Source organism: Cyclopterus lumpus, chromosome 20, assembly GCF_009769545.1.
Source record: "Cyclopterus lumpus isolate fCycLum1 chromosome 20, fCycLum1.pri, whole genome shotgun sequence".
Taxonomy (NCBI): domain Eukaryota; kingdom Metazoa; phylum Chordata; class Actinopteri; order Perciformes; family Cyclopteridae; genus Cyclopterus; species Cyclopterus lumpus.
In genome coordinates, this window is record NC_046985.1 from 13,157,775 (window position 1) to 13,185,256 (window position 27,482).

At 42.0% G+C, this 27,482-nt stretch overlaps 4 protein-coding genes across 8 annotated transcripts; 3 read left to right on the forward strand and 1 right to left on the reverse strand.

Annotated features, from left to right (window-relative positions):
• The first annotated feature begins 61 nt into the window (after positions 1 to 61).
• Positions 62 to 5,335, forward strand: fen1 (flap structure-specific endonuclease 1). 2 transcript variants are annotated; one of them, XM_034560216.1, is made up of 12 exons: positions 62 to 194; positions 641 to 755; positions 1,305 to 1,407; positions 1,582 to 1,684; positions 1,988 to 2,051; positions 2,192 to 2,301; positions 2,653 to 2,789; positions 3,544 to 3,610; positions 3,902 to 4,033; positions 4,129 to 4,280; positions 4,682 to 4,796; positions 4,993 to 5,335. In XM_034560216.1, exons 2-12 carry the CDS (start codon positions 674 to 676, stop codon positions 5,068 to 5,070), a joined length of 1,143 nt encoding a protein of 380 aa, XP_034416107.1. In that variant the 5' UTR covers positions 62 to 194; positions 641 to 673; the 3' UTR covers positions 5,071 to 5,335. The 2 variants fall into 2 exon arrangements, with proteins under 2 accessions (XP_034416107.1, XP_034416108.1); XM_034560217.1 differs by having other exon boundaries at positions 152 to 235.
• Positions 5,336 to 5,982: 647 nt separating this feature from the next.
• Positions 5,983 to 11,505, forward strand: LOC117749580 (myelin-associated glycoprotein-like). Its single transcript, XM_034560215.1, has 8 exons — positions 5,983 to 6,175; positions 7,479 to 7,545; positions 7,757 to 8,140; positions 8,797 to 9,102; positions 9,206 to 9,466; positions 9,628 to 9,709; positions 10,336 to 10,375; positions 10,631 to 11,505. The coding sequence occupies exons 2-8, from the start codon at positions 7,482 to 7,484 to the stop codon at positions 10,823 to 10,825; spliced, it is 1,332 nt and encodes a 443-aa protein (XP_034416106.1). The 5' UTR covers positions 5,983 to 6,175; positions 7,479 to 7,481; the 3' UTR covers positions 10,826 to 11,505.
• A 2,852-nt stretch (positions 11,506 to 14,357) lies between these two features.
• LOC117749395 (sialic acid-binding Ig-like lectin 14) lies at positions 14,358 to 17,584 on the forward strand. 2 transcript variants are annotated; one of them, XM_034559895.1, is made up of 8 exons: positions 14,358 to 14,490; positions 14,574 to 14,649; positions 14,974 to 15,357; positions 15,978 to 16,283; positions 16,387 to 16,647; positions 16,746 to 16,830; positions 16,921 to 16,954; positions 17,039 to 17,584. In XM_034559895.1, the coding sequence occupies exons 2-8, from the start codon at positions 14,577 to 14,579 to the stop codon at positions 17,255 to 17,257; spliced, it is 1,362 nt and encodes a 453-aa protein (XP_034415786.1). In that variant the 5' UTR covers positions 14,358 to 14,490; positions 14,574 to 14,576; the 3' UTR covers positions 17,258 to 17,584. The 2 variants fall into 2 exon arrangements, with proteins under 2 accessions (XP_034415786.1, XP_034415785.1); XM_034559894.1 differs by having other exon boundaries at positions 14,359 to 14,490; positions 14,962 to 15,357.
• Positions 17,531 to 26,534, reverse strand: pck2 (phosphoenolpyruvate carboxykinase 2 (mitochondrial)). 3 transcript variants are annotated; one of them, XM_034559892.1, is made up of 12 exons: positions 26,247 to 26,534; positions 26,042 to 26,083; positions 22,852 to 23,064; positions 22,569 to 22,753; positions 21,877 to 21,947; positions 21,567 to 21,702; positions 21,274 to 21,461; positions 20,580 to 20,742; positions 20,269 to 20,484; positions 19,606 to 19,743; positions 19,162 to 19,257; positions 17,531 to 19,044 (listed from the first exon to the last, which is right to left on the reverse strand). In XM_034559892.1, the coding sequence occupies exons 2-12, from the start codon at positions 26,062 to 26,064 to the stop codon at positions 18,575 to 18,577; spliced, it is 1,899 nt and encodes a 632-aa protein (XP_034415783.1). In that variant the 5' UTR covers positions 26,065 to 26,083; positions 26,247 to 26,534; the 3' UTR covers positions 17,531 to 18,574. The 3 variants fall into 3 exon arrangements, with proteins under 3 accessions (XP_034415783.1, XP_034415784.1, XP_034415782.1); XM_034559893.1 differs by lacking the exon at positions 26,042 to 26,083; XM_034559891.1 differs by having other exon boundaries at positions 26,042 to 26,534.
• Between the last annotated feature and the right edge of the window lie 948 nt (positions 26,535 to 27,482).

Here is a 27,482-nt window from a genome sequence, read left to right on the forward strand (position 1 = left end):
CGGCGCTTCCGCGTTCCAACACAGACCTGCTTAATCAAACTTGCACCGTCGATGCGCAGCTGCGCGGCGTCCTCGACGAGGCCATAATCGATGGGTCGATAGGCGATGTCTGCTATTGGATTTCCCGCGAAAGAAACGCAATTCCTCGCGCCCGAGACGCTGGAACAAGTGCACGAGCCCTTAACCGCTTACTGGTGAGTTGAACCAAGTTAAACGGTGTAACCAAATCCAGCGTGTAAGTTTGAGCGACGGTACTGTGCATGTCCGCTAATAGCGTGATTATAATGAATACACTACGAGACGCTGTTCATGTGTTAGCACCCCGCAACTGGTGCTTACCGAGCGCCGTGCAGCGGAGCTACTTGCCAGGACACGTCCTGTACACTGCAACCCGGTTGTCTTTTTAAAAAACTGATGATTTAATGTGCCCGTCTTTCATTGTACATCCACACTCGACACGCCGAGAATGTCTTTAGCTGTTCCCAGTAGCTAGTCTTTAATTCGGCGTGCGTCGGACGAAGCAGCACAAATGTAAACAAATACGACTTTTATGAAAACCGACTCGTGTGTTGCCAGTTATTAGGGCCACGAGGAAGTGTGCTCATCCTGATAATCTGATAATTATTTCATTGTTTTTCAGACTTTGGTGATAATCGAGCTTCAGCCTGACACAATGGGAATACATGGACTTGCTAAGCTGATAGCTGACCAGGCCCCTGGTGCCATCAAAGAGCAGGACATCAAGAACTACTTTGGTAACTGTTACAGACCCCTTTATGCTGATAATGAGGGCTGCATTAGAAATAAGATTGAGATCAGATGAATGATTCATTATCTCCCTTGGCACATTGACTGAATCAAAATGGAGCATAATCACTTCCAGACATGACATGGGACATTGTAGGTCTAGGTAATTCAATAAAGATTAATTGAGCCCAGGACCAAATTAGTCAATAACTACCTTGCAATTTTTGTTCATAGTAATGTCCTAACATTTTCAAATTGACGGTGCAAAACCTTTTTTTTTTAAAGGGGGCAATATCTCTTTCTGCCATCTTATTCTCTATTAAAAGTCTGCCAGCTTATTCTTTATTAAAAGTGTAACATGTAAAGCTCCAGTTGTGTCAGTTGAATAATTTTCCATTAAAACCACACTGCATTTTTTACGCAATGTTGTAGCCAATGAAGGCCTGCGCAGAAACAAATTTTCAGTCAGATATTCTACTCGACGGCATTGTTTTGATAACCTCTGCTGCTTTAAACATGCCAGATATTAGCTAACTGGTTTTCTGAAATTTTTGCAGGTAGGAAAATTGCCATAGATGCCTCCATGTGTATCTACCAGTTCCTGATTGCGGTGCGACAGGACGGTAACGTTCTGCAGAATGAGGATGGCGAGACAACAAGGTGCGAACCCCCCACCACACACACACACACACACACACAATATATACAGGCACTTTAAAATTCAGGCTTTGAAGTCATAGTAGGAGACACATAAGAGATACAGTAGCTCTTGGATCGCTCCAGTCTGGGCTAAAGGCTGAAATGTTTTTGCCACCTGTTCACTCTTTTCCTCAGCCACCTGATGGGAATGTTCTACCGGACGATCCGCATGCTGGAATATGGCATCAAACCCGTGTACGTCTTTGACGGCAAGCCCCCACAGCTCAAGTCAGCAGAGGTTAGTATGGGCTCTGCTCTCACTGTAATCTCGTTCCATTGTATTTCAAACAATGTAGTCAGTGCTTTTTCAGTTTGGTGGCATTGATGTTTAATCAGAATGTTGCTCCCTGTGATTTATTGTTTGATGAACACAAACATATTTTAAAGCTTCCTATATGTGTAAATCATCTATTTGAATATATTTTCGAGACTTAAGTTTTGCTCTTACTTATTGAAATAAGGGCTTTTTGTAAGCTACATCATCTGTCTCTTGTTTTATCTTCCTCTTACCCTGTCTTTGCTCTTCGTGTCGCCCCCGCAGCTGGAGAAGAGAGGGGAGAGGAGGGCAGAGGCTGAGAAGATGCTTGCTCAAGCTCAGGAACTCGGTACGTTAATGCTTTTCAACGCTTGATTTCACAATCGTGCTGCCAATCTGGCTTCATTGTGCTTTGTATTTGTGTTTTCAGAACTTTTTGCTTTTGTTATGTAATAAAATGTCTGAGAAAAATGGTTTGTCTCCACCCAGGGGAACAAGAGAATATTGACAAATTCACCAAGCGTCTGGTAAAAGTCACCAAGCACCACAATGATGAGTGCAAGAAGCTGCTGACCCTGATGGGAGTGCCCTACATTGAGGTTAGATCAACTCTCACTTGCTGCTGTTTACTTTAGGAATGTTTCCACATTTTTATTGTCATTGAACTAGATTTATTTTCTGTGCTTTATTATCATAATAGGCTTTAAATACGCAAAATGTCGTGTTAAAATATAAACTGCCACCTTTTTTCTTAAAATTGCACAACAAGGAAAGACATTTTCATCAATTACAGTTTGCAAAAATGGGAGTATTTTTGTTGTCTCTTTGTTACACGAACATCTGGAGAAATTAAGAAGCCTTTTCTCCCAGATGCCGGAGGAATAATTAGCAACAGGAGAAGTCTGGGTGATTAATTCTTGAATGTAATTTGATGTGTTTTTCTATTGAAGGCTCCATGTGAGGCGGAGGCCAGCTGTGCCGCGCTGGTTAAAGCTGGGAAGGTCTTCGCCACAGCAACAGAGGATATGGATGGACTGACCTTTGGGACGAATGTCCTGCTTAGACATGTCACCGCCAGCGAAGCAAAGTAATGCAGTTTTTTTTTTTTCATCATCCCTTTCCACTGTTGGGTTCTGTAGCAGAGATGTTCTGAGAATAGAGATGGCTTGACGTTTTGCTTCTGGTGCAGTGTTTTATGTCCCCTTTGTATTAATCCAATGCCTATCACCGATGATGGTAAAAAAGAAAATTTGACCTGTACTTGTATTGTGCTTTTCTAGTCTTCCGACCACTCAAAGCGCTTTAACACTACATGACATCATTCACACCCATTCATACACTGATGGGAGGAGCTACGGTTCCACCTGCACATCAGCAGGAACTAACATTCATACACCGTAGATACAGTTACGGGAGAAATTTGGGGGTTGAGTGTCTTGCCCAAGGACACATCGACATGGACTAGCGGAGCCGGGGATCGAACCGCCAATCCTCTAATTTGAAGGACGACCCTGCTCACCACTGAGCCACTGTTACCCATGATCAAATTGAATCAGCAATTGAATTATACATAATTGTTTTTGGGGCAAAATTGGGACAAATTAATTCTTATTTGCTGCCACAGTTCACATGTCCTACCAGCTCTGAATAATTCAGGAGAAACACTGCATGCTGCTACAAGCACTACAGCCATAACACTAGTAGTAGTACTTCTCCCTGGTACTACTCGTTTTCTCAAAGAAAAAAATTTACTTTTATGGGACAGCTTGGAAGATGGCGTTATTGTTTGTTTCACGGTTAGTCATTAGTAATCTCACTGTCAGGGAATGTATTTGTTTTAGGAAACTTCCTATCCAAGAGTTCCACTTCAGTCGCATCCTGCAGGACATCGGCCTCACCAATGAACAGGTAACGTTTTCTTTCTGACTTTGAGAAAGATGCAGCACATCATGTAATCATACTGTCATTTTTCATCTTGGGTCATGTGCAAGTGCCACATCCTCCGCTTCCATCATGCTGATTGTGCACACACAGCAAACTGTCATGCAACTGCAAAGTGTTCACAGAAATGTCGCAGCACTCTCTGGTAATTAGAACTGCCGGAGCTGTGAAGATGTAAACACGGGTGGACCAGGTAACGCAGTGACGTTTTCTGTCTTCCTCGCATTAACTCCTCAATCTTTCCGTGGTCCATCCCAGTTCATAGACCTGTGTATTCTGCTGGGCTGCGACTACTGTGGCACCATCAAGGGAATTGGCCCCAAGAGAGCCATTGACCTGATCAAACAACATGGCTGCATTGAGGAGATCCTAGAAAACATTGACTCCAAAGTAAGTTTGTGTGTGTGTGCTACAATCCGGTCGTTCGGGCAGCTGAACGAAGGAGTTGGGTTCTGATTCTTTGCTTGTGTCTTGCCTTCATGCAGAAGCACCCTGCTCCAGAGGACTGGCTTTACAAAGAGGCCAGGGGTTTGTTTTTGAAGGCGGAAGTGGTGGATTGTTCCACTGTGGAGTTGAAGTGGAGTGAGCCGGATGAGGAGGGTCTGATCCAGTTCATGTGTAACGAAAAACAGTTCAGGTGAACCACCAACTGCCCCTTGATGCTGTTTTAATCTTCTCTGCTTGCTTTGTTGTTTTGTTTTCATGCATTGATGATCATTAATTGTTGCTATGATATGACTTGACATACTGGTTAAGCAACATCTGACCACTAGGTGTCACTGCTGGCCACTTAGAGGCTGTGTTTATGTTTCTAGTGTCCCTTCAGCACTCAGCCTCTTTTGGAAAGTCTATTTATCACACACTCTTTACAGTGAACCCCGAAGGTTGTTTTGTTACTTCCCAGCTTCTGAATGCTGCTTTGTATGCTTGTTTTTATTGCTAAGAAATGATAGGAAGTTCAGCTGGAAATATCATTGTACAACGGATAACATGTCATTTTGTATGCATGCATTGATTTATTTGGGTGTGTGTACGCAGTGAGGACAGGATGCGTAACGGCTGTAAGAAGATTTTGAAGAGCCGACAGGGCAGCACACAGGGACGACTGGACTCTTTCTTCTCCATCACTGGATCTCTGTCCTCCAAACGCAAGGTACGTTTAGAGTAACTACAGAGCAGCTGTGTGTTTCCAAAATGGTGGGTTAATCGGAGGGGTTCGGCAGGCTGCTTCATTTTGATGCCACTGTATGTTGTCAAGTTGTACATTTCTAACAGCAAGTTGGCGTTGTACATTGTTCCGTTATCTTCTGAATGTTGGGTCTCATTCGTTCTATTTTGGCCTCACTTAGGAACCTGAGCTTAAAGGATCAGCAAAAAAGAAGCAGAAGACGGGAGCCACGCCGGGCAAATTTAAGAAGGGGAAATAGACTGTACACATGACTTTTTGATTCTTTTGGGCAAGCAACTATTACACACACTATGATTCTCACACGCAAGAGTATAAAAAGGAACATTGTTTCGAGGTGAGGCAAGAGGAAGCTGCAACATAAGAAGAGGTTGTGTGTAATGATTAGTTCAGCTGGACAACTGTGTTTGTACAAGACCAAACGTGGTGTTATTGACAGCTGTGCTTGTTCAAAGTGTGTGTGTTCTGTTATTGAATAAAATGACTGAAGTGTTTTTTTTATAGAGCAATGTGTTATTAGCCTTTTTATTATTATTAATATTCTTCCCGACACTGCATTTTATTTGTTGCGTTTGTTTTTTCAGGCAGCAGCCTGTGCTCCAGTAACACACACACACACACACCACAGAATCAAGTCAACTGGTCCACAGCCACACGCAGACTGTTGACGAACAATAAACACTTCATCTTATGCATAAGCAAGTTGTACTTATAACTGACAAAGGAACTGTAAATGACTTATCTCCTACTGTGGAAAGCCCCTACAGAGACTATTGTTTTATATGTGGGGCATTCATACAGTGTAAGGACTTCTTTTATGTGCTTTATTGTCATAGTAGGCTTTAAATGTATGCAAAATGCAGTGTTCAAATCCACCTTTTTTCTTAAAATTCTACAAAGAAAGACATTTTCATCAATTACAGTTTGCTAAAATGGATGAATTTTTGTTATCCCTTTGATACCCGAACAGGAACACCCTCACCAAGTCCCAACGGTACTGAAATGACAAGACTATTATTGAAATAAATATAAATCCACATAATCAGGAGTCCAGTTATTAATGCGAGATCCTCCGGAGGACAACTCAAAATAAATGTACATGCTGCTCGTCCGCTTGTCTGGAGCTGCCCACATATTTAGGTGGTGTTGACACTGACTGAGGAGAAACCGTAAGTTTAGCTGTGTGCTTATCAACCAGCCTGCCATGGAGAAGTGGTGGAGGCTAATGTTGTGCAAATCACTCAATTAAGGCGAAGAGTGTTCCGGTACACGGGAAGTTGGTTAGTCGGATTCTGCAGGATTCTCACTGGTGATGTACAACTTTCTGCAATCAATTATATTTATTGGTGAGTGGAATTTTAATTTCCAAGTATAAGTTATGTGTGCTAGGGTTGAGACAATGTAGGATTTTACAGGATATTAAATAAGTTGATGGTTATACATTTCTATTATTGGGATAATTGTGCACATTGATACTATTTTTAAAAGCTGTCTAGCTCCCCATCATGGTAGAGAAGGAACAATACAGGCATTGTGTACAAAAGAGCAGACTCACAAAGTTGCTATTCATTCATTGTTTATTTAAACAGGGCGCAAGATTGTTTTTCACAAAAAGAGATGACGAAGAAAAATGTGTGTTGTATCTGGGAATACAAATATTAGTTTCTTAACCAAATGAAATCCATTACGTTTAAAGTGCCATTTTAAGAGCTTTTAAACATATGGTGATGATTATTTGGATAATATTGTGATTCACAGTTATCTTTTTCAGGATAATCGTAATAGGAATTTTTTAGGATCAGACGACTTGGACTCAATATTAAATATATATTATTAAATAGCATGACTTTGTTTGTATACGTTTGATTCGACGAACAAGATGACCACGAATGTAAATTGTTATTAATGTGAAATTATCGTGTTTATTTGTGAAATCTAGGATAATGCAGAAGTAAATACATCTTTTCTTTCATATATTTTCAAAGGTTGGGCGGATTCATGTTTTCTTTTTTGTTTCTTTTAAAGATAAAAACATTTTTCTTTCTTTACTCACCAGTTGTTTTCCAATGTAAACTGAATATATAATTAGTTTTTATGCATACTGAAAATACACATATTGGTTTACTGTGACTACCGGTAAATATGACATCCAGCACACTGTTGGCTCTATTCTCCAACTATAAAATAGCTTGTTTGGGATCTTGGTCATATTCTTCTCTGAATTAGTGGAAGTTCCTGAATTGCATCACTTCGCTAGAAAATTTGAAGACATTGCTGCTTCTCCTTTTTGCTGTGTGCTTATTTGGTAACGCAAATAATTGTTACTGCTTTTATTGATTTACATCTTTGTGTTTTAAAGCCACATAGTTATTTGTTTTCTGATCTGCATAAAAAAATTAAAAGGCATTATGAAATGCTACATTTTCTATTTGTGTTTGCAGTCAAGGCTGTCATATTGAGTAGAATTTACATAATAAATGTCCAATTTAGCTCAAATTTCTACTTAAAACACAGTGCACACAGGGCATGTAAAAGATGGCGTGCACATTTTAAATAGGGGAGTTACTTCAACAAAACACGAATGCTTATTAAAATATGCATTATGACCAAGGATACTACGAAGTGCACTGTTTGTGTTTGTGATTCCAGGCGATGAGTGTCATGGCAGTCCAGTCGGTGACAGCCAGCATGTTGCTGAGTGTCTTCTTTCTCTCAGGTGAGCTGTTGGTTCTGTTGGAGATGTTACTTGAATCATTTATATTGTGAACTGTCACTTTTTCCAACTGTTCATGTCCTGATTGAAGGCTGTATGTGATCATTATTAACAAAATGCTTCTTACTTTTTGTTGTCGTCACAGTTTATCACCAACCAGCTCTCTTCATGCAGACTTATTCATTATCATGATAATCATTGTTATGTTTCACAGGAGCTTTGGCTGATTGTAGGTTCGATCCAGCTCTATTCATTGATGCACCTCAAGGGATGAAAGCACTGAATGGATCTTGTCTGCAAATCCCATGTAACTTCAGGGCTAAACCAGAGGAGGATTTCAACAGTACACGTACAACCGTCGCAGTGTGGATGAAAGATCCCCTTGACTTTGCCAAATATCCAAATAATGTGGTTTTCAACAGTAGCAAGGGGCCTAATATCTATCCAATGAATCTAACTGGAGACCTGAGTCAGAAAAACTGCACCACTTTATTTTCCAGTGTAATCCCATTATACGCAGGCGAATACTTCTTCAGGATTGAAAACAAGCAATTTCTTGCAACAGCTGTTTGTAATCCACTTAAAATAACAGTTACGGGTAAGAGAGTTTTGTTTGTTATCAGTCAGTGTGTGATGTTATTCTTTAGATTAAAAAATTGAAGCTAACCTTCAAAGTGAATGCTAATATGTGCTACAGACACCAGCCTGGGACCATAGACTGAAGTGTTTACACTTCCTGGATATTATTAATAGTCCCATGAGAAAGCTGCCCGTACATGCAGACCTTTGCATATAACACTTTTTGGTATCTGCGATGGATAAAATCTTCATTAATTAGTCTAAGTTCACATTTTATGCTACCCCTACAGAGGGTCACAAGATAAATCTGAGGGGTCGTGAGCTGATTAATGGGAGAGGATAGAAGAAAAATAAGTAATTTCTGCTACACATGTGTTCACATTTCTGACTTTTTGCCTTTTATAAGCCTGAAACAATTATTGAAATGAATTCATGTGAGAAGTTCAGAGGGGAAAATGTCTCTTTTATGGAACTGTTAACTTAGAAATATCAGAAAATTACAAGAAGCCGCAAACAAACACATTATTGTTTAATAACAATGAATCACAATCCAATATTCCAATATATCCAATATAAAAGTACAATATGTTGCTCTAGTAGTGCGAGCATAGCTGTAGACTCCGAGTCTGATTGCTGTTGTTCAGTGTACGATCTGTGTGTGATTTGAAACCACAGATTCTCCTCCAAAGCCCAGCATTGAGATCCCAGCTGATCTGAAGGAGAAAGAGTCTGTCTCCGTAAGCTGCTCCGCGCCCACTCCCTGTCCACACTCTCCTCCTAAACTCACCTGGAACCTCCAACGAGACGCTCACGTCATGATGGAGGAAAACACAGATCGAACCTTCACAACAAAGATCCAGAAGACCATCGCTCTGTCAGAGGAACACGATGGATTCAACATCACCTGTTCTGCCACGTATCCTGTGAATGAAGGAAACGATAACAAGACGGCAGAGGAGACCAAGACTCTCAATGTTTCCTGTGAGTGTTTGTTATTGGATCCTGTCGGCACACAACGATTCTTCTCTCTTCGGCATCTCATTCAGGCTCTCTTATCTCACCTCTCCATCACGTTTTCCATCAGACGCTCCCAAGGACACCTCGGCGTCCATCAGTCCATCAGGTCCGGTGTCAGCAGGTAGCTGGGTGAACCTGACCTGCTCCAGCAGAGCCAATCCTCCCATCAGCCACTACACCTGGTTCAAGAACAGCAACGATGGACCCGTCAATGTATCTCAAGGAGACTTTTACCGCTTTAATGTCACTGATGGAGGCGTTTATTACTGTGTGGCCACCAATCAGCTTGGTAAACAACCATCATCAGAGATCCTTCTGACTATCAAAGGTAAACACAAATAAGGAGCAGTTATTGTTGACCAACATCTCGTCTGCAAACATGAGTGACGCAGCATTTCTTTACATATGCGTTTGCAAAATGCTGTGAGAAGTCAAGCTGAGCTTTCTTCTTAACTTGACTTAGTCACTTATAATGTTTTGTTCATGTAGTGAAACAGCTTGAATATTTTTTACCATGGATCGCAGTTGTTGGAGGGATCATTGTACTCATCTGTGCAGGTGTTGTTATTTGGTAAGTACCTTTAAATTAATTTCATATCCAGATGTATCCACACAAAATGAGTGTATTTCAGAACATATAGTCTTCTCATTTTAATCTGTGATTTGTTGCATTAGCTTATTACATTTCATTTTTACAGCTCTAGCATTTTATTCTGTATTATTTTATTTTGAATGAATGTCCTCAAATGATCAACATCTCTGAAACTGATTTACTTTCATATCAGAGTCTGTCAATATCACCCAATTTGATTCCCTAATTGGGTGTCTAAATTACGTTAATGTTGGATTATCGTTTTTTGAACCTTCGATCACTGTCTTCAAATGTAAAACCTTTCTGAACTCGACCTTCACTTAGTACAAGTGGCAGCCAGGTGTCTGGAACGAGTGAGTTCAAGCACATTTAGTTTCAATACTCAAAACTATTTTATTCACTTTTAAAGCATCAGCTGTGTTATACAAGCAGTGGTCTCAAACAATGGATGAAATCCTCTAAACTGTGAAATGAACTGCTTTTAGCTATTTAGTCTTTTTGCATTGTATTATTAATTGCTGTCTGTATTTTATTGACGACATCTAAATTTCATTTAAAGCACTTTATGATTACACAGAAAAATTAAGCTGTCTTATTTCTTCCAGGTGTTTGAAGTCAAAACGTTTAACTTTACAACAGCCACAGGTAGGAAACATCTTAAATGTACTTTAGATAATTATGTGTTATGAGTATGTTTCTAACTCTTGGGGACTGAACAGGTTCCTCACTATAAGGACTAAATGTGGCGATACACAGGAAGAAGAAACATTCTGTTAGAAACCAACATTCATAATCCACTGCCGTAGCAATAACGTTTCCTATGGCAGTGTTATTTGGATGGTTGTCACTGAAGGAAATAGATGTCGGTGCCTCACAACATTTCTTGTTTGTCTATCACAGAACCTAACCGCTCTGGAGCCGGCTGTTCAAGAGCCAGCCGGAGATACAGAAACAGAAACGGGGGACGTCCATTACGGAGAGATTGACTTCTCCAAGTGGAGACCTGAACCAGCCACGGCCTCGGTGCAGGAACGTGGACAGCAGCAGGAAACGCTGTATGCTCAGGTCAACGTGTCCAAGACCGCGAAGAGCTGAACACAGACTGCTGACAGCCCAGAGGATCTAGGCTCAAGTGTTGTGCAAATGAGTGTATGAACATTTATTTTATGAAACAAATATGATGTTATTGTTATCCTGACTAGGGAATCTTTTCTTCAGTTCTTTGCAATATATTTAAAATGTAATATATTTAAATGTATCAGTACGTGAGGTGTTCATAGATCTCTGAATTCCTTTTCGCCACACATGGGTGGCTGATTTGTTTACGTAACATGCGTCACATCTCTTTGTGATAAATGGATCTGTGTTTAGATTATTGCAGCTCATTCAAAAGATGCAGTCGTTGTTTCTGCATGCGAAGGTAAAAAAAAGGTGTGCACTTTAATACAACAGGTAGTTGTTTCAATGCCCTCAAGTACCTGTTTTTGTGTTTTGGCACTTACAAAGAACGTTACACAATGATTTTGCACGCTAAAACACAATCACACTGTGGTACAAATCTCATTATGATGTCACAGAGGTGTCATAATGCAAGCCAAACCAATCAGGTGGGTGAACTTCCTTTTCCTTCACATGGCTCTTTTGTGGGGGACTGTGGTCAGCAAGAAGTCCATAGATAAGGGACAAACCTTTTCACTTTAGTATCCCAATGTACTGTGGTCAGTCCACTCGTTTAAAGTGTTACATTTCATATATTAAAAGTTGCAATTGTGCCATTTCTTAGCTTCCTTTTAATAATAATAATAATAAATGCTTTTAATTTATATAGCGCTTTTCATAGTACTCAAAGACACTTTACAACATTTTTTAAATCATCCTAAGAGCTATACAATAAAACAAATAAATACAAATCTAAACATTACAAATAACATTGAACATTAAAAATAAAAACAATAATACCTGAAAATAAACTTTTAGAGATTTACAAAAATGTTGCAGTACATTCCTGTGCGCTGTCTATCAAATTATTTTAGTGTGAGCAGTGACTTATGAATAACCTTTATTTTACAAAACATTGACAGTTCTTTTCATTTCACATTGAAAAAAATAAAATTGAAGTTGGTTGTTGCTGAAGTCGGAGAGGTGATGTCACCAATCAGGAGCTCCTTTTAATGACAGTTTAAGTGCACAATAGCTGGGCTGCAACCGAAGACGGCACTTCAATTTAGTCACCTAGAAACTGTAAGGGTTCAGAGAGTCTCGAGCTACCTTGTGCTTGGAAGAAGAAGCTCCGAAGCCAGAGATATATAATAATCATTATTTAATCATAACAAACAAGAGTCATCTGTATACATACATGGTCCAGGCCCGGACACGCTCACATGGCTTCGCTTCCACAGTCTCCTGACTTGGCCAACAGTTTCTGTCTGGCGTCACCACGTAAGAGACCAAATTCACGTCTCACAATTAGTTTTATTCGCAGTCCATTCGCTGAGCTAAGCTCCCATTGGTTAGTGGAGGTATTCATGCAAATACCTTTCAGAGACACAGCATGCTACGCTGACCAGAGAATAAGACATAAGGTTCACACCTGAAGGTTAGTTCCATTGGCCACTTCAAAGAATGCCTCAAATCGATAATCTAGCGGGGGTCAAAGCTCACACTTCCGGTCAAGGACAGGAAGTTCCCCTTCAGAATAAAACCCTATTATCCTGCCTACAGAATAAAAGCAACATCTCAGGTTTCAATCGGCATCCCTTTAACTACTGTCTAAACAATAAAACATCCATTCATTCTCATGCATCATACAATTAATCATTACATTTGTCATTAACAAACAGAATAATAAAACAGTGATCCTCTCTTATGCTTCATAATACATTCCTCAGAATATTCCTCAAATTAATGATCATATCTTTCTTTATGTATTAATTTAAAACATAACCTCTCTTATCTACATGTGCAAGTGTATATAAAATCCACTACAACCTAACAAAACTCTGAGCCACAGGGCTCCGAAGAGCTCTCAGTCAGGGGAGAAGAGTGCCAATGTATTACAAGTTAAATAACCAAAATACAACAGTGCGAAATGACTGTCTCCAGCTTTGACCCTTACTGGCATGCCTCACTGTGCACGCCACTAAAACATGCCTAAAAGTGCTCACGGGTTTTCCTGTGTTATTTTTGACAATACATTGTCGAAAGTAATCCCGGTAGCCTACTGTGAACCCCGATGCTTTGTGTTGGCCTTTTATTCACTGAAAAGCTGTCATGAATGTGTGTATATTTATCAGACTGCACTGGCAACCAGCAAGACATGGACCCTTAACGCAAATAAAAGTCTTAACTTGGCAAAAACACAGAAAAGTTGCCAGGAGACTGTCCAGTGAAGTAAGACAACGGTGCACACACACTATGGAGAGTTAAAATCCGGAAACAAGGTACAAACATACAAGAAAACTCCCCAGAGACCATCAATCAACCAGTAAAGACAGGCAAAGGGGAGCACAGCGACTTGATACACAGGAGGATGGCTAATTAGGCACAGCTGAAACTGATCAAGGCCGGTTAGGTTAATCAAACTGGCGGCATACACACGAGGACAGGAAACGAAGTATCTATAGGTGAATACCAAAGTAAAACAGGAAATAACAGAAAAAATAAAAATATAACAAGACTTTGAAACCATATTTAGCCCATTCGGTGGACTGTTGGTAAAACCCCTTTTCAATTTTAATAATCAAATTTAACATGAACAATATTCAATAAATATATCCACAATATCGCCGTAAATAAAGTTATTTCTGTATTTATTAATGAAGGAGAGAGAAAGAGAGAGAGAGAGAGAGAGAGAGAGTATTTCTCCACACATATAGGCTCTCAAAAACTTAAATAATGTGTTTATTACGTTAATTTAATCATTGGCTGATAAATTAATGGACGTTGTGGTAATTTCAGAATCCAGTAGTTGTTGTAGTACAAATGTGCACACAAGTGTGTGAATTATAGCTTTATTTACCATTTGCAGGAACACCAGCAGTGAACAAACTGTATTTCAGGACTCATGGGTGGATAATATATCAATAAGTCAATAATAGCTGTCCATCTATAGTATAGTATTCATGTCATTGAGTGCCTTATATTTTTCTAACTTGGCGAGTCATTTTTCGCTGCTTCCCATGGAATCCAGTATTTCCCCTCCTCTATGCTTATTTATTTGTTTACATCAAACAGAATACTGCTTACCTTTTGTCTGCTGGTGTTTATCAAAAGTACTTTTTAAATATTTTAAATATATATATATTATTAGATATTTGAGATGAAGAGGAAGCAAAACGCACGAATGAGGAATAATTTGAGCTATTGGGGTAAGTCATTTATTTAATTGTAATAACACAAATAAAAGTTTGTCAGTCCTGTAATGCAGAGCAACAGAGATAAAGCTCAGTGTGATCCACAGTGACTACTCAAGTCACTGGCTGGTACATGTCCTTATTATTATTATAATGATTGGGATATATATAAAAGATATGTTAAAGATTACAGAGGATATAGACTCACAGGATATGAGCAAGGGGAGAACTCTGATTAAACAAACACAACTACTCTGTGCTCTGAAATCCAAGAAAGTCAACTTGGTCTTAAATTACGACAGCGAAAAAGGGAAGTTGGTTTGTTGAACATGTTGAAATTCATGAATTGCATTATTTTTTCTTTAAACCCACCAGCCACAGGATCTACTTATCATTCTTGCTTCTTTGGTAAGACAACATTCATGGTTTTAATCTAATTTCATGTTGAATGCTTTGTAAAATCCACAGCACTGTCTGTGTTTGTGATCCAGGCGATGAGTGTCATGGCAGTCCAGTCTGTTAGAACGGTGACAGCCAGCATGTTGCTGAGTGTCTTCTTTCTCTCAGGTGAGCTTTTTGTTCAGTTACTTTCAGTATTTCACTTGAATACTTTACTATTTGAACTTGAGACACAAAGCATATCATTTATGTGAATATTAAAATCTGTCTTTTCTGCCTGCACTGAGACAAGACCGACTTAGTTATTTAGAGATATAGACGGGTTTGGTCACCTCTGGGTTCTGCTTTTCGGGGGATGGTTGTTGTAAAAAAATAAAATAAATGAATCAATACAAAAAACTGTTAAGGGGGGAACAAAAAAAACAATGCAAAAATATTACTGCTGAAGTATATTTCTTTTCATGTTTTTTCAATCGTTAGTCTGTTTCACAGGAGCTTTGGCTGATTGTAGGTTGGATCCAGCTCTATTCATTGATGCACCTCAAGGGATGGAAGCACTGAATGGATCTTGTCTGCAAATCCCATGTAACTTCAGTGCTAAACCAGAGGAGGATTTCAACAGCACACGTACAACCGTCGCAGTGTGGATGAAAGATACCCTTGACTTTGCCAACAATCCAAATAATGTGGTTTTCAACAGTAGCAAGGGGCCTAATATCTATCCAATGAATCTAACTGGAGACCTGAGTCAGAAAAACTGCACCACTTTATTTTCCAGTGTAATCCCATTATACGCAGGCGAATACTTCTTCAGGATTGAAAACAAGCCATTTCTTGCAACAGCTGTTTGTAATCCACTTAAAATAACAGTTACAGGTAAGAGAGTTTTGTTTGTTATCAGTCAGTGTGTGATGTTATTCTTTAGAGTAAAAAATTGAAGCTAACCTTCAAAGTGAATGTTAATATGTGCTACAGACACCAGCCTGGGACCATAGACTGAAGTGTTTACACTTCCTGGATATTATTAATAGTCCCATGAGAAAGCTGCCCGTACATGCAGACCTTTGCATATAACACTTTTTGGTATCTGCGATGGATAAAATCTTCATTAATTAGTCTAAGTTCATATTTTATGCTACCCCTACAGAGGGTCACAAGATAAATCTGAGGGGTCGTGAGCTGATTAATGGGAGAGGATAGAATAACTTGTTGCCTTTTATAAGCCTGAAACAATTATTGAAATTAATGTGAGAAGTTCAGAGGGGAAAATGTCTCTTTTATGGAACTGATAACTTAGAAATCTCAGAAAATTAGAAGAAGCCGCAAACAAACACATTATTGTTTAATAACAATGAATCACAATCCAAAAGCTGTTAGTGGAGTAAAAGTACAATATTTTTCTCTCAAATGTAAAAGAGTAGTGCGAGCATAGCTGTAGACTCCGAGTCTGATTGCTGTTGTTCAGTGTACGATCTGTGTGTGATTTGAAACCACAGATTCTCCTCCAAAGCCCAGCATTGAGATCCCAGCTGATCTGAAGGAGAAAGAGTCTGTCTCCGTAAGCTGCTCCGCGCCCACTCCCTGTCCACACTCTCCTCCTAAACTCACCTGGAACCTCCAACGAGACGCTCACGTCATGATGGAGGAAAACACAGATCGAACCTTCACAACAAAGATCCAGAAGACCATCGCTCTGTCAGAGGAACACGATGGATTCAACATCACCTGTTCTGCCACGTATCCTGTGAATGAAGGAAACGATAACAAGACGGCAGAGGAGACCAAGACTCTCAATGTTTCCTGTGAGTGTTTGTTATTGGATCCTGTCGGCACACAACGATTCTTCTCTCTTCGGCATCTCATTCAGGCTCTCTTATCTCACCTCTCCATCACGTTTTCCATCAGACGCTCCCAAGGACACCTCGGCGTCCATCAGTCCATCAGGTCCGGTGTCAGCAGGTAGCTGGGTGAACCTGACCTGCTCCAGCAGAGCCAATCCTCCCATCAGCCACTACACCTGGTTCAAGAACAGCAACGATGGACCCGTCAATGTATCTCAAGGAGACTTTTACCGCTTTAATGTCACTGATGGAGGCGTTTATTACTGTGTGGCCACCAATCAGCTTGGTAAACAACCATCATCAGAGATCCTTCTGACAATTGAAGGTAACTATTAAAGGGACTTTAGCAATCAATATTGCTACATGTCCACATTGTCTTCTATTTGTCACTTGTATTTGTTGGTTTCATTGTCTTGTCTCAAGGCGTAGGTAACCCTCAACTATTGGCCGCAGTTCTTGGAGGGATCATTGGGATTATCATACTCATTTGCCTTTTTGTTTGTTTTTGGTGAGTATCACAATTTAAAGAAGGCATCTCAGATTAAATTGGATAATTAACTGACACTCTGTACTTTCAACCCAACGTTTTGTCTTCCAGGCGTTTAAAGCCAACACACCCAACTGCACAACAGGTGAGAACATAGCAAACTTGGGGTAGTTATGTAATTATCTGACGGTACACAAACACTTGTTTTTTTGGTTGTGTTTTTGTGCAGAATCTGACTGTTGAAGAGACAGCAAGTACAACAGAAGACAACGTCCATTATGGAGAGATTAACTTCTCGAGGCGCGGCCCTGAAGCAGCCTCGGCGCAGGACAGCGGACAGCAGCAGGAGACGCTGTACGCTGAGGTCAAAGTGTCCAAGACAGTGAAGACCTCGACACAGACTGATGACGTCACAGAGGATCTCTACGCTCAAGTGAAGAGGAAATGAGCATCGTTTGCGGTCACATTTGGGTTGGATTCTTAATTTAAGTTGACCTGTTACTAAGTTCCATCTGAAGAAAAAAAAAGCTAAGACAGCTGTTCACACATTAACAGTAGAGTACAAGATTAGATTTAAGTTTATAATAATGTTTGTGTAATTTAGTTTCTTTATTTTATGTTTAACAGGGGGTGTCATCTCATTTACTAATCTATTTGGTTTCTTACAGCCTCCATTTGTATTTTAATTACTTCGAAAAATGAACATGAGACATTTTCTGCATTTGAAGACATTTATTTGTTGCATCGTAATAAAAACCATATACGACTTCTACAATTTCCTATTAATCTCAGTTATTGGTCCAACATTTCACAAATTGTGTGTAAACATCACCTGAAATCACAAACATTACATAAGCGGCAAAATTAAATATGCATAGTAATTCCCACTGGAAAACGGGTACAATGTTTTGGGTACTTGTTTTGCCGTCTTCTGATATAAATTCATTTGAATATAAAGCTTAATTCAAAACAGAGAGGGCATTTCCTGAGACTCGGTCAATAGTGTATTAAAAGATCTGGTGCTAAAATTCACTTAAAAGCTTTAGGAGAAATATTTTTTAGATCTTTGGGCTTCAGCCTGTAACATTAGCAGCCCAGACGTTGTATTGTTAAACACCTCGAAAGGTACCACAAAGCCGTGCTGATTGTGTTTTAGTACAATGCCCGGTCTGGTGAGTGAATGGAGGTAGTGACATTAGCTTCTTTGTAGAATAGGTTTGACAACCTCAAAGAAATTTAACCTTCATGTTGAGACAAACCTCCCTCTCCATCACCAGCCTCTCTCACCAGTGGTGTTAGTGGGAAGTCATGTCCAAAGTTGTTGTGTTGTAGATCATTAGCTTTTTATCGCTGACATTTTCATTCCGAACAGATTTCTCTTCTTAAAAAGAGAAAGACGAGATTCACTGGTTGCGTTTTCACACACAGAGTTTATTAATCCGATCATTGTAAAAAACGCATAAAGCATCTTTGACTGAGGAGCGAGTACTAGAACGCTCTTATCCCTGCATTTCCGTACATATCCCATGTGATTTGTGAAAACCAAAAGAGGAGTGGGGTGTTTCGCAACCACAGGGAAATCTCAACCTGGTTCTCCAATCTCAGCGTTTGTGTTCACGTTGATAAAACCAAAACTGCAGGGACAGAACCAAGTTCTCTGTGTATGTAAACCCAGCAAGTGACTCTTGAGTGCACCCTAACGATCTGAATCCTGAGTCATCAGTGACAACCGCCCTGTCTGGCTGGACTTCCTGTCCGTAGGGTTTTAATTGTGCACTCGGCGCTCCAGTGCCTTCAGCTCAGCCTCCACCTGAGCTGGCAGATCCGCTCCAACTTGCTGGGTGAAGTAGGCTCTTAACTCCTTCGTCTCGTTCTGCCAGAAAGACTTGGGCACGTCGAACAGGGCGCCCATATCCACGTCGCTGCTCAGACCTTTAGTGTCGATGGCGCCATCTTCTGGCAGCCAGCCGATAATACTCTTCTTGGCCGCCTCGTCCTCCCTCTCCCGGCTGCAGCGCTTGAAGATCCACTCCAGGGCGCGGGCGTTCTCGCCAAAGCCGGGCCAGAGGAAGGCGCCGGTCGCGGGGTCCTTTCTGAACCAGTTGACGTGGAAGATCTTGGGCAGGTGAGTGGGCGCCTTTCGGCTCTCCATGCTCAGCCAGTGAGCGAGGTAGTCGCCAAAGTTGTAACCGAAGAACGGCCGCATGGCGAAGGGGTCGTGCATGATCATCTTGCCTGAAGAATGAATAATTGGCTTTAGTAATAGCAACGTCCTCATCATCCCATTGTCCTAAAACACCCCATCGAAATAGGGATTTAGACCACATGAAGATCAGGTGCGTGCGTTTGTACCTTTATGTTCAGCAGCTGCCGTGGCTTCAGACCTCATGGAGGCTCCAATAAAGACTCCGTGTTGCCAATTGAAAGACTCGTACACCAGAGGGACCCCTACAACATCCACATGAAGATCACGTTTACTCGACTTCTCGCGTCGGTGCGCAACACAAACTGTCGCCGTAACGACTCAAACGTGCAACATGATAACGAAGACCACCACACAAGCAAGGTGTTGTTTTTGCATACTGTTTATGGGCTTCCTTTTTCTGGTTGCAAAGCAAGTAAGACTTGTAGATGAACTTAAGCTAATTTAGCTGACTTCCCTCTGTCCTCTCACACCACAGAAGACTAAGCAATTAAAAGCTTTGAAAAGGTAAAACGTACATGAAAATTCCCTTCAATTAAAGTGTGCGACTAGCGAGAGAAAAGCTCTGGACGTTCAACGAGAGCAGCACGTACCTTCCGGCCTCCTGCCACCGAAGATGATGGCGTCAATGGGAACGCCCTCCTCACTCTCCCACTGGGGGTCAATGATGGGACACTGAGCCGCCGGGGCACAGAAGCGGGAATTGGGGTGGGCACACTGAGTCGCACTTCCTGTTGTTGTTTTATTACAAACAGGAAACAGTTTATTCTACTTTCAATGTCACAGTAATCAATTAATAATCCATCCCTGAACATCATGATTCATACTGCGTCTGATCCTCGGGTCTCCGCATTTCTATAGATTACATTGCTTTAAAAATACTACTAGATGGCACTGTATACACTGTTCAGTTCACTCTTTTCATATTAGTTTGATTTATCCAGAGTCTGTAACGAAAGAGATGGTAAAATATAACAATGCATGTCTTTGGCTTATTCTTGAACTTGTATACGAGCTGGGCCTGCTCTGTTTGGTGCTTGATGATAATAATAATAATAATAATAATAATAATAACTTTAAAAAATATTTTTTAGCAAAGAAAAAAACACATGATTAAAAATTAAATCCGTAAAAGTGCCGAGTATTCAACGACGTTCATTAGAAACAAAGTGGTAAAACCAAATCATCTTCTCTAGAACCGCTACACTTTAGAGTGATGCCTTCATTAAAGCCTGGGCAGCCCGCGCCGGCGTTACCTTGCTGCCAGGTTTTTCCGTGCCAGTCTTTGAGCGTGACCCCGGCTGCAGGGGGGGCGAGGCCCTCCCACCACACTCCTCCGTCGCTGGTCTCGCCCACGTTGGTGAACATGGTGTTTCTGACAATGGTGGCCATGGCGTAAGGGTTAGTCTTGTCCGAGGTGCCGGGAGCCACGCCGAAGAAACCGTTCTCCGGGTTGATGGCCCTCAGTTTCCCTGCAGAGAGACACACACACACACACACACGTGACGTTGGGGAGTCAAACTACGACGGGGATTCTACGTGCGCGGGACGGCCTCTTCCTGCTCACCTTGGCCATCGAACTTCATCCACGCAATGTCGTCGCCCACACACTCAACCTTCCAGCCTGGCAGAGCTGGTTTCATCATGGCCAAGTTGGTTTTACCACAGGCACTGGGGAAGGCCGCCGCTACATAACGCTTCACTCCCTTAGGGTTGGTAATGCCCAAAATCTGAGGCGGAGACAGAGAGAAAGGAGTGAATATCAGTTTTACTCAGTGTTTAAATAATACTCATCACTCTGACTGGCATCATGGCCAAGCCCTTTGGAATGAGTTTCTATAATCTACAGTAGTCGAAAATATACAGATGGAACCGCTGATAGTTTTTTTCTATTTAATGCATTTTGTTACTGTAGGAATCTTTATTTGTGAGGGGGTTATACCATAACAATAATCATTCAATAATGGCCAAAATTATATTAATGACCAAAAGTAAATACCATCACAAAATGCAATGTTGATACTGATGTTGGGATCATCAATATGATTTTCACTAGTATGTTTGCAAGTAATAATTATTGATTAAGCAAAAATATCTTTGAATTTCTCAAATGACCATAACAAAGCCGATCGACACATTTTACAGCAGGAATCGTGATTCCTTACATGAATTAGAGCACCACCCTTTTGACAGAAACAAATGAGCATCTTTTGAAGTCCTCTACTTCGGAGAGCGGCGTGCGCATCGTGCTTCACACTCACCAGCATGTGTTCGGCCAGCCAGCCTTCATCCTTGGCGATGCGCGAGGCGATGCGGAGGGCGAAGCACTTCTTCCCCAGGAGAGAGTTCCCTCCATAGCCACTGCCGAAGGACATGATCTGCCTGGTGTCCGGCAGGTGAGAGATCAGCACCTGCTCCGGGTTGCAGGGCCACGAGTTGACCAGAGGGGCTGGAAAAGAATGAAATACCAGCGTGGGGGAATTTGTGAGATCTTGTAGGTTTTAGGCAATAAGAAGCACCTAAACAACTCGTCTCGTGCTCTTAGAATGTGTACCTTTGAGTGGTAAGGGTCGCCCCACGGAGTGCTGACAGCGGACAAACTCCTCCCCTTCGGACAGTTTGTTCAGCACAGGTGTGCCCATACGAGTCATGATCCCCATACTGGCCACAACGTACGGCGAGTCGGTCACCTTCAGGCAGAACAAAAGTTTTATCACCCCGATCCCACAACCTGCAACATTCAGTGAATAATAAAACCATAAAGTGGGTCAGCAATTTATAGCAACAGAGCAAAGTATTTACAGCTATAGGTTTATTGATTTATAACACGCTCTTTTTATGAGTGGTAAGTGTGGAGTCAGTACCTGGACACCATATTTAGTCAGAGGCGAGCCTACAGGACCCATACTGAAGGGAATCACATACATGGTCCGACCTGCAGCGAGGACACAAAGAAGCACCAACGACACATCAGTGCAGTTTATCTTTTATTGCATCAACGTCGACAAACATTGAGCCGGTGGTTATATGAGGCCAAAGATAGCAGAACCTTTTCTTCAACAGTACCCTGTGGAGTTCTAGACCACGAGCAGCATTATGGAGCAATGTTTTTAACGAGCGGGTCCCCGTTTTGACACGGGCGACATGGGGTCAGTTTTAACGCTTTGTAAAACACTAATAACATAAACTAAAACAATTACATACACGGCATCGTTTCACTGGTGGGATTTTCCCGTATTAAAACTTTGCCAAATTGTTGACCTTTTTGGCTAATGTTAGCACTTCCTCCAGAAGCGAGATGGCAATTTTTTTCCGAATAACCATGTGGCCTCTTTCTTATCTCCGTTGAGCATCGCACGGGCAGGAAATACCCCGATCCAGAATTGGAGGCTGTATCGGGAGCCTTTTCGATACCGGTATCGGAGCAACTCTAGTTCACACATGTTCAGATTCAACTGTTAATCACTCAAATCTTTTTAAATGTTAAAAGGGAAGTTTAAAACACACATCTTACGGCAACAAGGGACAAACATTTTGTCCCCGTGCACCAACGTACCGGCCATGCAACCCGGGAAACGCCCCCTTCTGGCTGTCTGCCAGTCAGACTCGCTCATCCAGCTGCCCAGCTGGCTCTTCACCCCTCCAGCCGGGATGGGGATGGTGTCCCTCTGGTTCTTGGTCACAATCACAGTCTTGCTTTCCACCCGAGCCACGTCCTTTGGGTCTGTACGCGCCAACCAACTGCAAAACAGGGCAGGAATGACGCAACAGAAAATTAACACAAGCACGTGGTTGCCTATTTAGGGGGGGGGGGGTTTCAAAGAAATTAACGCCCTTACCAGTTCTCATATTTGGGAAGCTTCTTGACCATCCCGTCGTTCTCCATGCCGGCCAGGATGTTGGCCGCTTCCTCGGGTGTCCCCGTCACAACATGCACACCGGCGGGCTTGCACTCATCCACAGCTCTCTTCACAAAATCAGCCACCGCCGGGGGCAGCGAGGGGATGGAGGCCAGGGACCGAACCCCGACGCTCGCCCCGACACCACCATGTCTGAAAGAGAGAGCGGGACTTTCAGTAATTCATTTCTCTTTTAGACCCTTTACTTGTGACCTGGGGACATTCCAACTACGCTGAGGGAAGGTGCAGTTTAATCCGATGCAAGAATATATATCGTGCCGTTTTCTTTCTTTTTTTTTAGATGAGAACACAAACAGTGTTCAAGAATCACGTGAAGGACACTGGTGGCGACGGTCTGAAAGCTCTCTGGCTCCAGTGAAGACACTTTGTTCAGTCTCTATGAGGTTAATTTCACGCCAAATATAATTTTGGCTGCCTCATCTTTGAGATTGTTCTGGTGTTTATTCACAGCCGTTAGATGTTTTTGTACTTTCAGTTCTCATGTTGGAAGAGCCTGAGGCGGCACAAACACTTAAAATGGAGGTCTCAAATTGGAGCTGTGTTCTTTTCATGCCACACCAGTGATAGCAAGATGCCTTTGCAGCAGTTATTCATGCAACCTGAGAGCCTCACACAAACTTCCCCACATAAAAGGGAGACATGCTGGGGAGGGGGGGCTACGTTTGAGATAAGCATGATATTCACTAACACAGGGCACTGAGAGGGCAGTGGATATGCAAGCTGACCCCCAAACGACCTCCTAAAAAATACGAAATTCTTAAACCCCCCCCCCCCCCCCCATCAAATGAGAAGCCCAGCAAATAAGTGCTGTGGAACCATTTCCAGCCATGAACTGGCCCACATCAATGGCTTACTTGAGTCGGAATACAAATCACACTCTTCTGCTCTGTTGTTTCAAAGACAATGGGGTCATCCCGTCAAGTGCAGGCACGCGGCTCCCAATTGGCTCTACCGAGAGCACCATTGTAGCACCACGCGCACACAGACACGCGTCAACTTGTGCATGCAGACACACAAGTCTGGTTTGAGCATACAAAGGTCACAGGCAGCCGGAGCACAGAGAGGCTGGCAGCGAGGGAGGCAATAACACGCAACTCGACAGGGCAAAGAGCGGAGAACCACAGGGGTTCAAACTCCTCCTTAACCAGTGGCCTGGACCACGTTTCACCATTGATGTGGGAGCGATTAATCATGAACAGCCGTGTGTTTCTGCTGAAACCGGAGAGGTTCGGCATACAGCGAAACACAGACAGGCAGCTCAATGCATCTTCTCTTTTTTGTTCTCCTTTAAAAAAATAATAATTAAGAAAATAGCTCTCTTGAATTTGGTTGTTTTGACAATAATTTGGGAATCGTCAAAGACGTCATTACCGCTGGGGGATAGTAGAGACATGTGTCCACCCCCCACACACACGTACACATTTAGCATGCAGTTTCGGGTAAGTTTTCAGAGGATCTGAACAGAAGAAAGATTCACTGAAGGGGCTCTGAAAGAACATTAGCGTATCTATCATCTGTATCAGGTCGGCATCCTAGATCGACTAAGTTTAAGATTCAAGTCTCCTTAAGCAGCGCCACGGGATTTCTCTTCTCCCTAAATCAATTAGCTGCGCCTCCAATAAAGCACTAGTGGTGCCACCAATTACTGTAACCATTTGGCTGGTAGCTGAAATATCAACACATTAACTTCCATGTGATTAGGAAAAATAATGAAGGTGTTGGGCTGCATTCTTGTTTATTACTTGCGTGCTTGCTGAAAGACAGATAGAAACAAGAGATAACGGTAAAAGCAGGGGGAGGGGTAAGCAGCATTGATGAGATGCATGTTCAGACTTGAGTGACTTCTGCTCCCGGTTCATCCCCTAACCCATTCATCCTGCTCTCATGCTTTTCTCTCTGCCTCCCCATTCCTCAACCTGTACTCCATACCCAATGAGAACATGCATCGATTTATCCAGACATTAGCGTTTATGGAAACATTTGTGATGCAACCCGCCCCCCCTCCTCTCTACCTCCTTCTGTTTCATGGATTGGAGGTCCATTCATACATTGTCATATTCATGTAATGTGTTTATGTAACTTTGTAATGCTGTTCATTCTGTACACATGACATCTATTGCATCTGTCCATCCGGGGAGAGGGATCCTCCTCTGTTGCTCTCCTGAAGGTTTCTTCCCTTTTTTCCCTGTGAAAGGTTATTTTTGGGGAGTTTTTCCTGATCCGATGTGAGGTCCTGGGACAGGGATGTCGTATATGTACAGATTGTAAAGCCAAATTTGTAATTTGTGATATTGGGCTATACAAAATAAACTGAATTGAACTACAGCCTCATTCCCCACTTTTTAGGGGGAATTTTTTTGGTTCTGGAATAAGGGACGTTGTCCAGAAGGAGAACCAATAATGTCAATGAAGAGGTTACTTATAAATCTGGTATCTATTCCCCTTGGCTGTCTCTAGCTTCCAGCTGGGCAACTCCTCCTCCAATCACAGGCCAATCCTCACTCCCTCCCACACCCCTTCTCGCTGATCCTGGTCGACAAAAGATCTGCAAGAGATCCGGAGGGCCACCACTTAAAGCATGCGCACGTGCTCAACACATCACACATGGTACAGCGAGTATACACGGTGACAAACACACGGAACAGACTCCAGGGCACTCGGGCAAACAGAGGAGTGCCGACTTTAACTATTGACATGCCCTAATAACACAACCACACACACGATGCCACGAAGAGCTCACATTGACTGCAGAGTCCCAGTGTGATGGGGTGTCATCACAAAGCCTGGAGGGGAGGGATGAAGAGAGGGAATGCAGCCGGACAAGTTGTCGGCAGCAGACAGCATAGAGGTCATTAGAGTAGAGCCCCAAGTATCTATAGATCGTGTATTCTGATTCATTATCGTGTTAACAAATGGAGGTAATTTAGTGTTGGGAGCCTGAAATAAAAGTGCTTTTAAATAGCAGATTTAGATTATATTTGTTGTTAATTTAGCCATGTTGTGCATTATGAATAACGATACTTTAGCTTAAAGTACAATTATTAAATATAAAAAGCTAAAAACACGATTTTAAATCCACAAACAACACCCAAAAAAGTAAATTACTCACCTTCGTATTACTCCGAGCAACATGTTCGGTGTCAAAATAAAACTAGTTTATACAACAAAACAAAAAAGAAACAGCAAAAGGGCACATTTAAGTCGGCTGCAGAGGGAAAGTGAGGAGCAGTGGTGACTACAGCCGCGCGCAGCTCATATCTAAGCTGTGAGGGAACCTTGCACTTTGTTCAACGTGGACATTCACACGGACAGACCTTGATGTAACCAGCGAACTGCTGCGGATAAGATAACTTCCCGGAGTGTCCGCGAACGCCTCACCGCTTTCAAACGCGAGGAGGAAAACGCGCCCTGTTCAACTTTGAGGCGGCGGAGGCGCGCCTGTGTTAAAGTTTAAAATGTCGTTTAGTTCCTCGGAGGTTGTGTCCATATGGTGATGTTGTGCTTCCTCCACACCGCGGACCTGTCGACCGGTTGCCCCTCCCGACTGACACGCGTCTAGAGAGAGCAAGAAAAACTAGCGCACAGAAGGAACATCCCGGAAATACGAGACACGGGACGGAAATAGATTTTACGCGTACACTCACGCACGCGACGCAACCGCACGTACACGATACTGGAGCATATTTTAGCAAACTGTGGTCGTGTAAGGAAATATACCTTTACACTTGTAAAAGTGACCCTTAAACAATACGGTGTTATGGCACACACGTTGTATGTTTTTTTGTGGATTGACATTACTTCTTCTCCTTAATCAAGGTGTTCTGATTCGGATTGTCAGTATCTATTTTAAGTTGTTGCAAGCCATTTTTTTTTTTATAGTGGGCCTATTTCTATCTCCATTATCTATTAATCTGCTGATTAGTTTTTTTACTGACCGATTAATGATTAATCGATTACTGCAAAAAAGGCCCTCACAATATCCCAGAGCTGAAGTTGCTTGTTTGAAAATCAATCAACTAGTCGCTTCAGCTCTAATAGCAAAAAGACATTTGTAAAGAATCCACCTGGAAAGAGATGCAAAACTGAACTGGAATTCTTTTCTTCCTTCACACCAAAAGAATATTTGCACTTTGCGATTTTGGACATTGTGTTACATCATGTTTCAGTACTGGAGCTCAAATTTCAAGCCGTTCTCGTTTGCTTTGTAAAAGCTGTAAAGAAGCCCGCTGAGGGTTCAGTTAATCCTAATTATCACTTTTACAACATGGATAATCCGTCTTTCTGAGTGAAACAGTACTGACCTCCAGGCATGAGCCAGCAAGAGGATTACTCTTTATATTAACAGTACAGGGCATCTGGTTTTCAAATGGTGAGTTTCCTGTTAATGTTTCTCTCTCTGGCCACTGGAGGTCTATGAGCTGGGAGCAATAGGGGAGTGACGGGATGGGGGCTGGGCAGAGGAATATACTGTAGATAAGAGCTAAAGAGAGAAACTTTAGCCCTCCTGTCTCATGTTCTCTGATAGGGCCTGCAGAGTCAGCAGCCAACCA

Bases quoted from the DNA above. Each gene is read 5' to 3' on its own strand.
- LOC117749395 (XM_034559894.1), top strand. From the start codon at position 14,577: ATGAGTGTCATGGCAGTCCAGTCTGTTAGAACGGTGACAGCCAGCATG. The intron at 15,358-15,977 runs GTAAGAGAGTTT...TTGAAACCACAG, and splicing joins ACTTAAAATAACAGTTACAG to ATTCTCCTCCAAAGCCCAGC. The intron at 16,955-17,038 runs GTGAGAACATAG...GTTTTTGTGCAG, and splicing joins CACACCCAACTGCACAACAG to AATCTGACTGTTGAAGAGAC.
- pck2 (XM_034559892.1), bottom strand. From the start codon at position 26,064: ATGTTGCTCGGAGTAATACGAAG. The intron at 21,948-22,568 runs GTACGTTGGTGC...TCCTCGCTGCAG, and splicing joins TTTCCCGGGTTGCATGGCCG to GTCGGACCATGTATGTGATT. The intron at 21,703-21,876 runs GTACTGACTCCA...TTCTGCCTGAAG, and splicing joins TGACTAAATATGGTGTCCAG to GTGACCGACTCGCCGTACGT.
- fen1 (XM_034560216.1), top strand. From the start codon at position 674: ATGGGAATACATGGACTTGCTAAGCTGATAGCTGACCAGGCCCCTGGT. The intron at 1,408-1,581 runs GTGCGAACCCCC...TCTTTTCCTCAG, and splicing joins GAGGATGGCGAGACAACAAG to CCACCTGATGGGAATGTTCT. The intron at 1,685-1,987 runs GTTAGTATGGGC...TCGCCCCCGCAG, and splicing joins CACAGCTCAAGTCAGCAGAG to CTGGAGAAGAGAGGGGAGAG.
- LOC117749580 (XM_034560215.1), top strand. From the start codon at position 7,482: ATGAGTGTCATGGCAGTCCAGTCGGTGACAGCCAGCATGTTGCTGAGT. The intron at 7,546-7,756 runs GTGAGCTGTTGG...TATGTTTCACAG, and splicing joins GAGTGTCTTCTTTCTCTCAG to GAGCTTTGGCTGATTGTAGG. The intron at 9,710-10,335 runs GTAAGTACCTTT...TATTTCTTCCAG, and splicing joins TGTGCAGGTGTTGTTATTTG to GTGTTTGAAGTCAAAACGTT.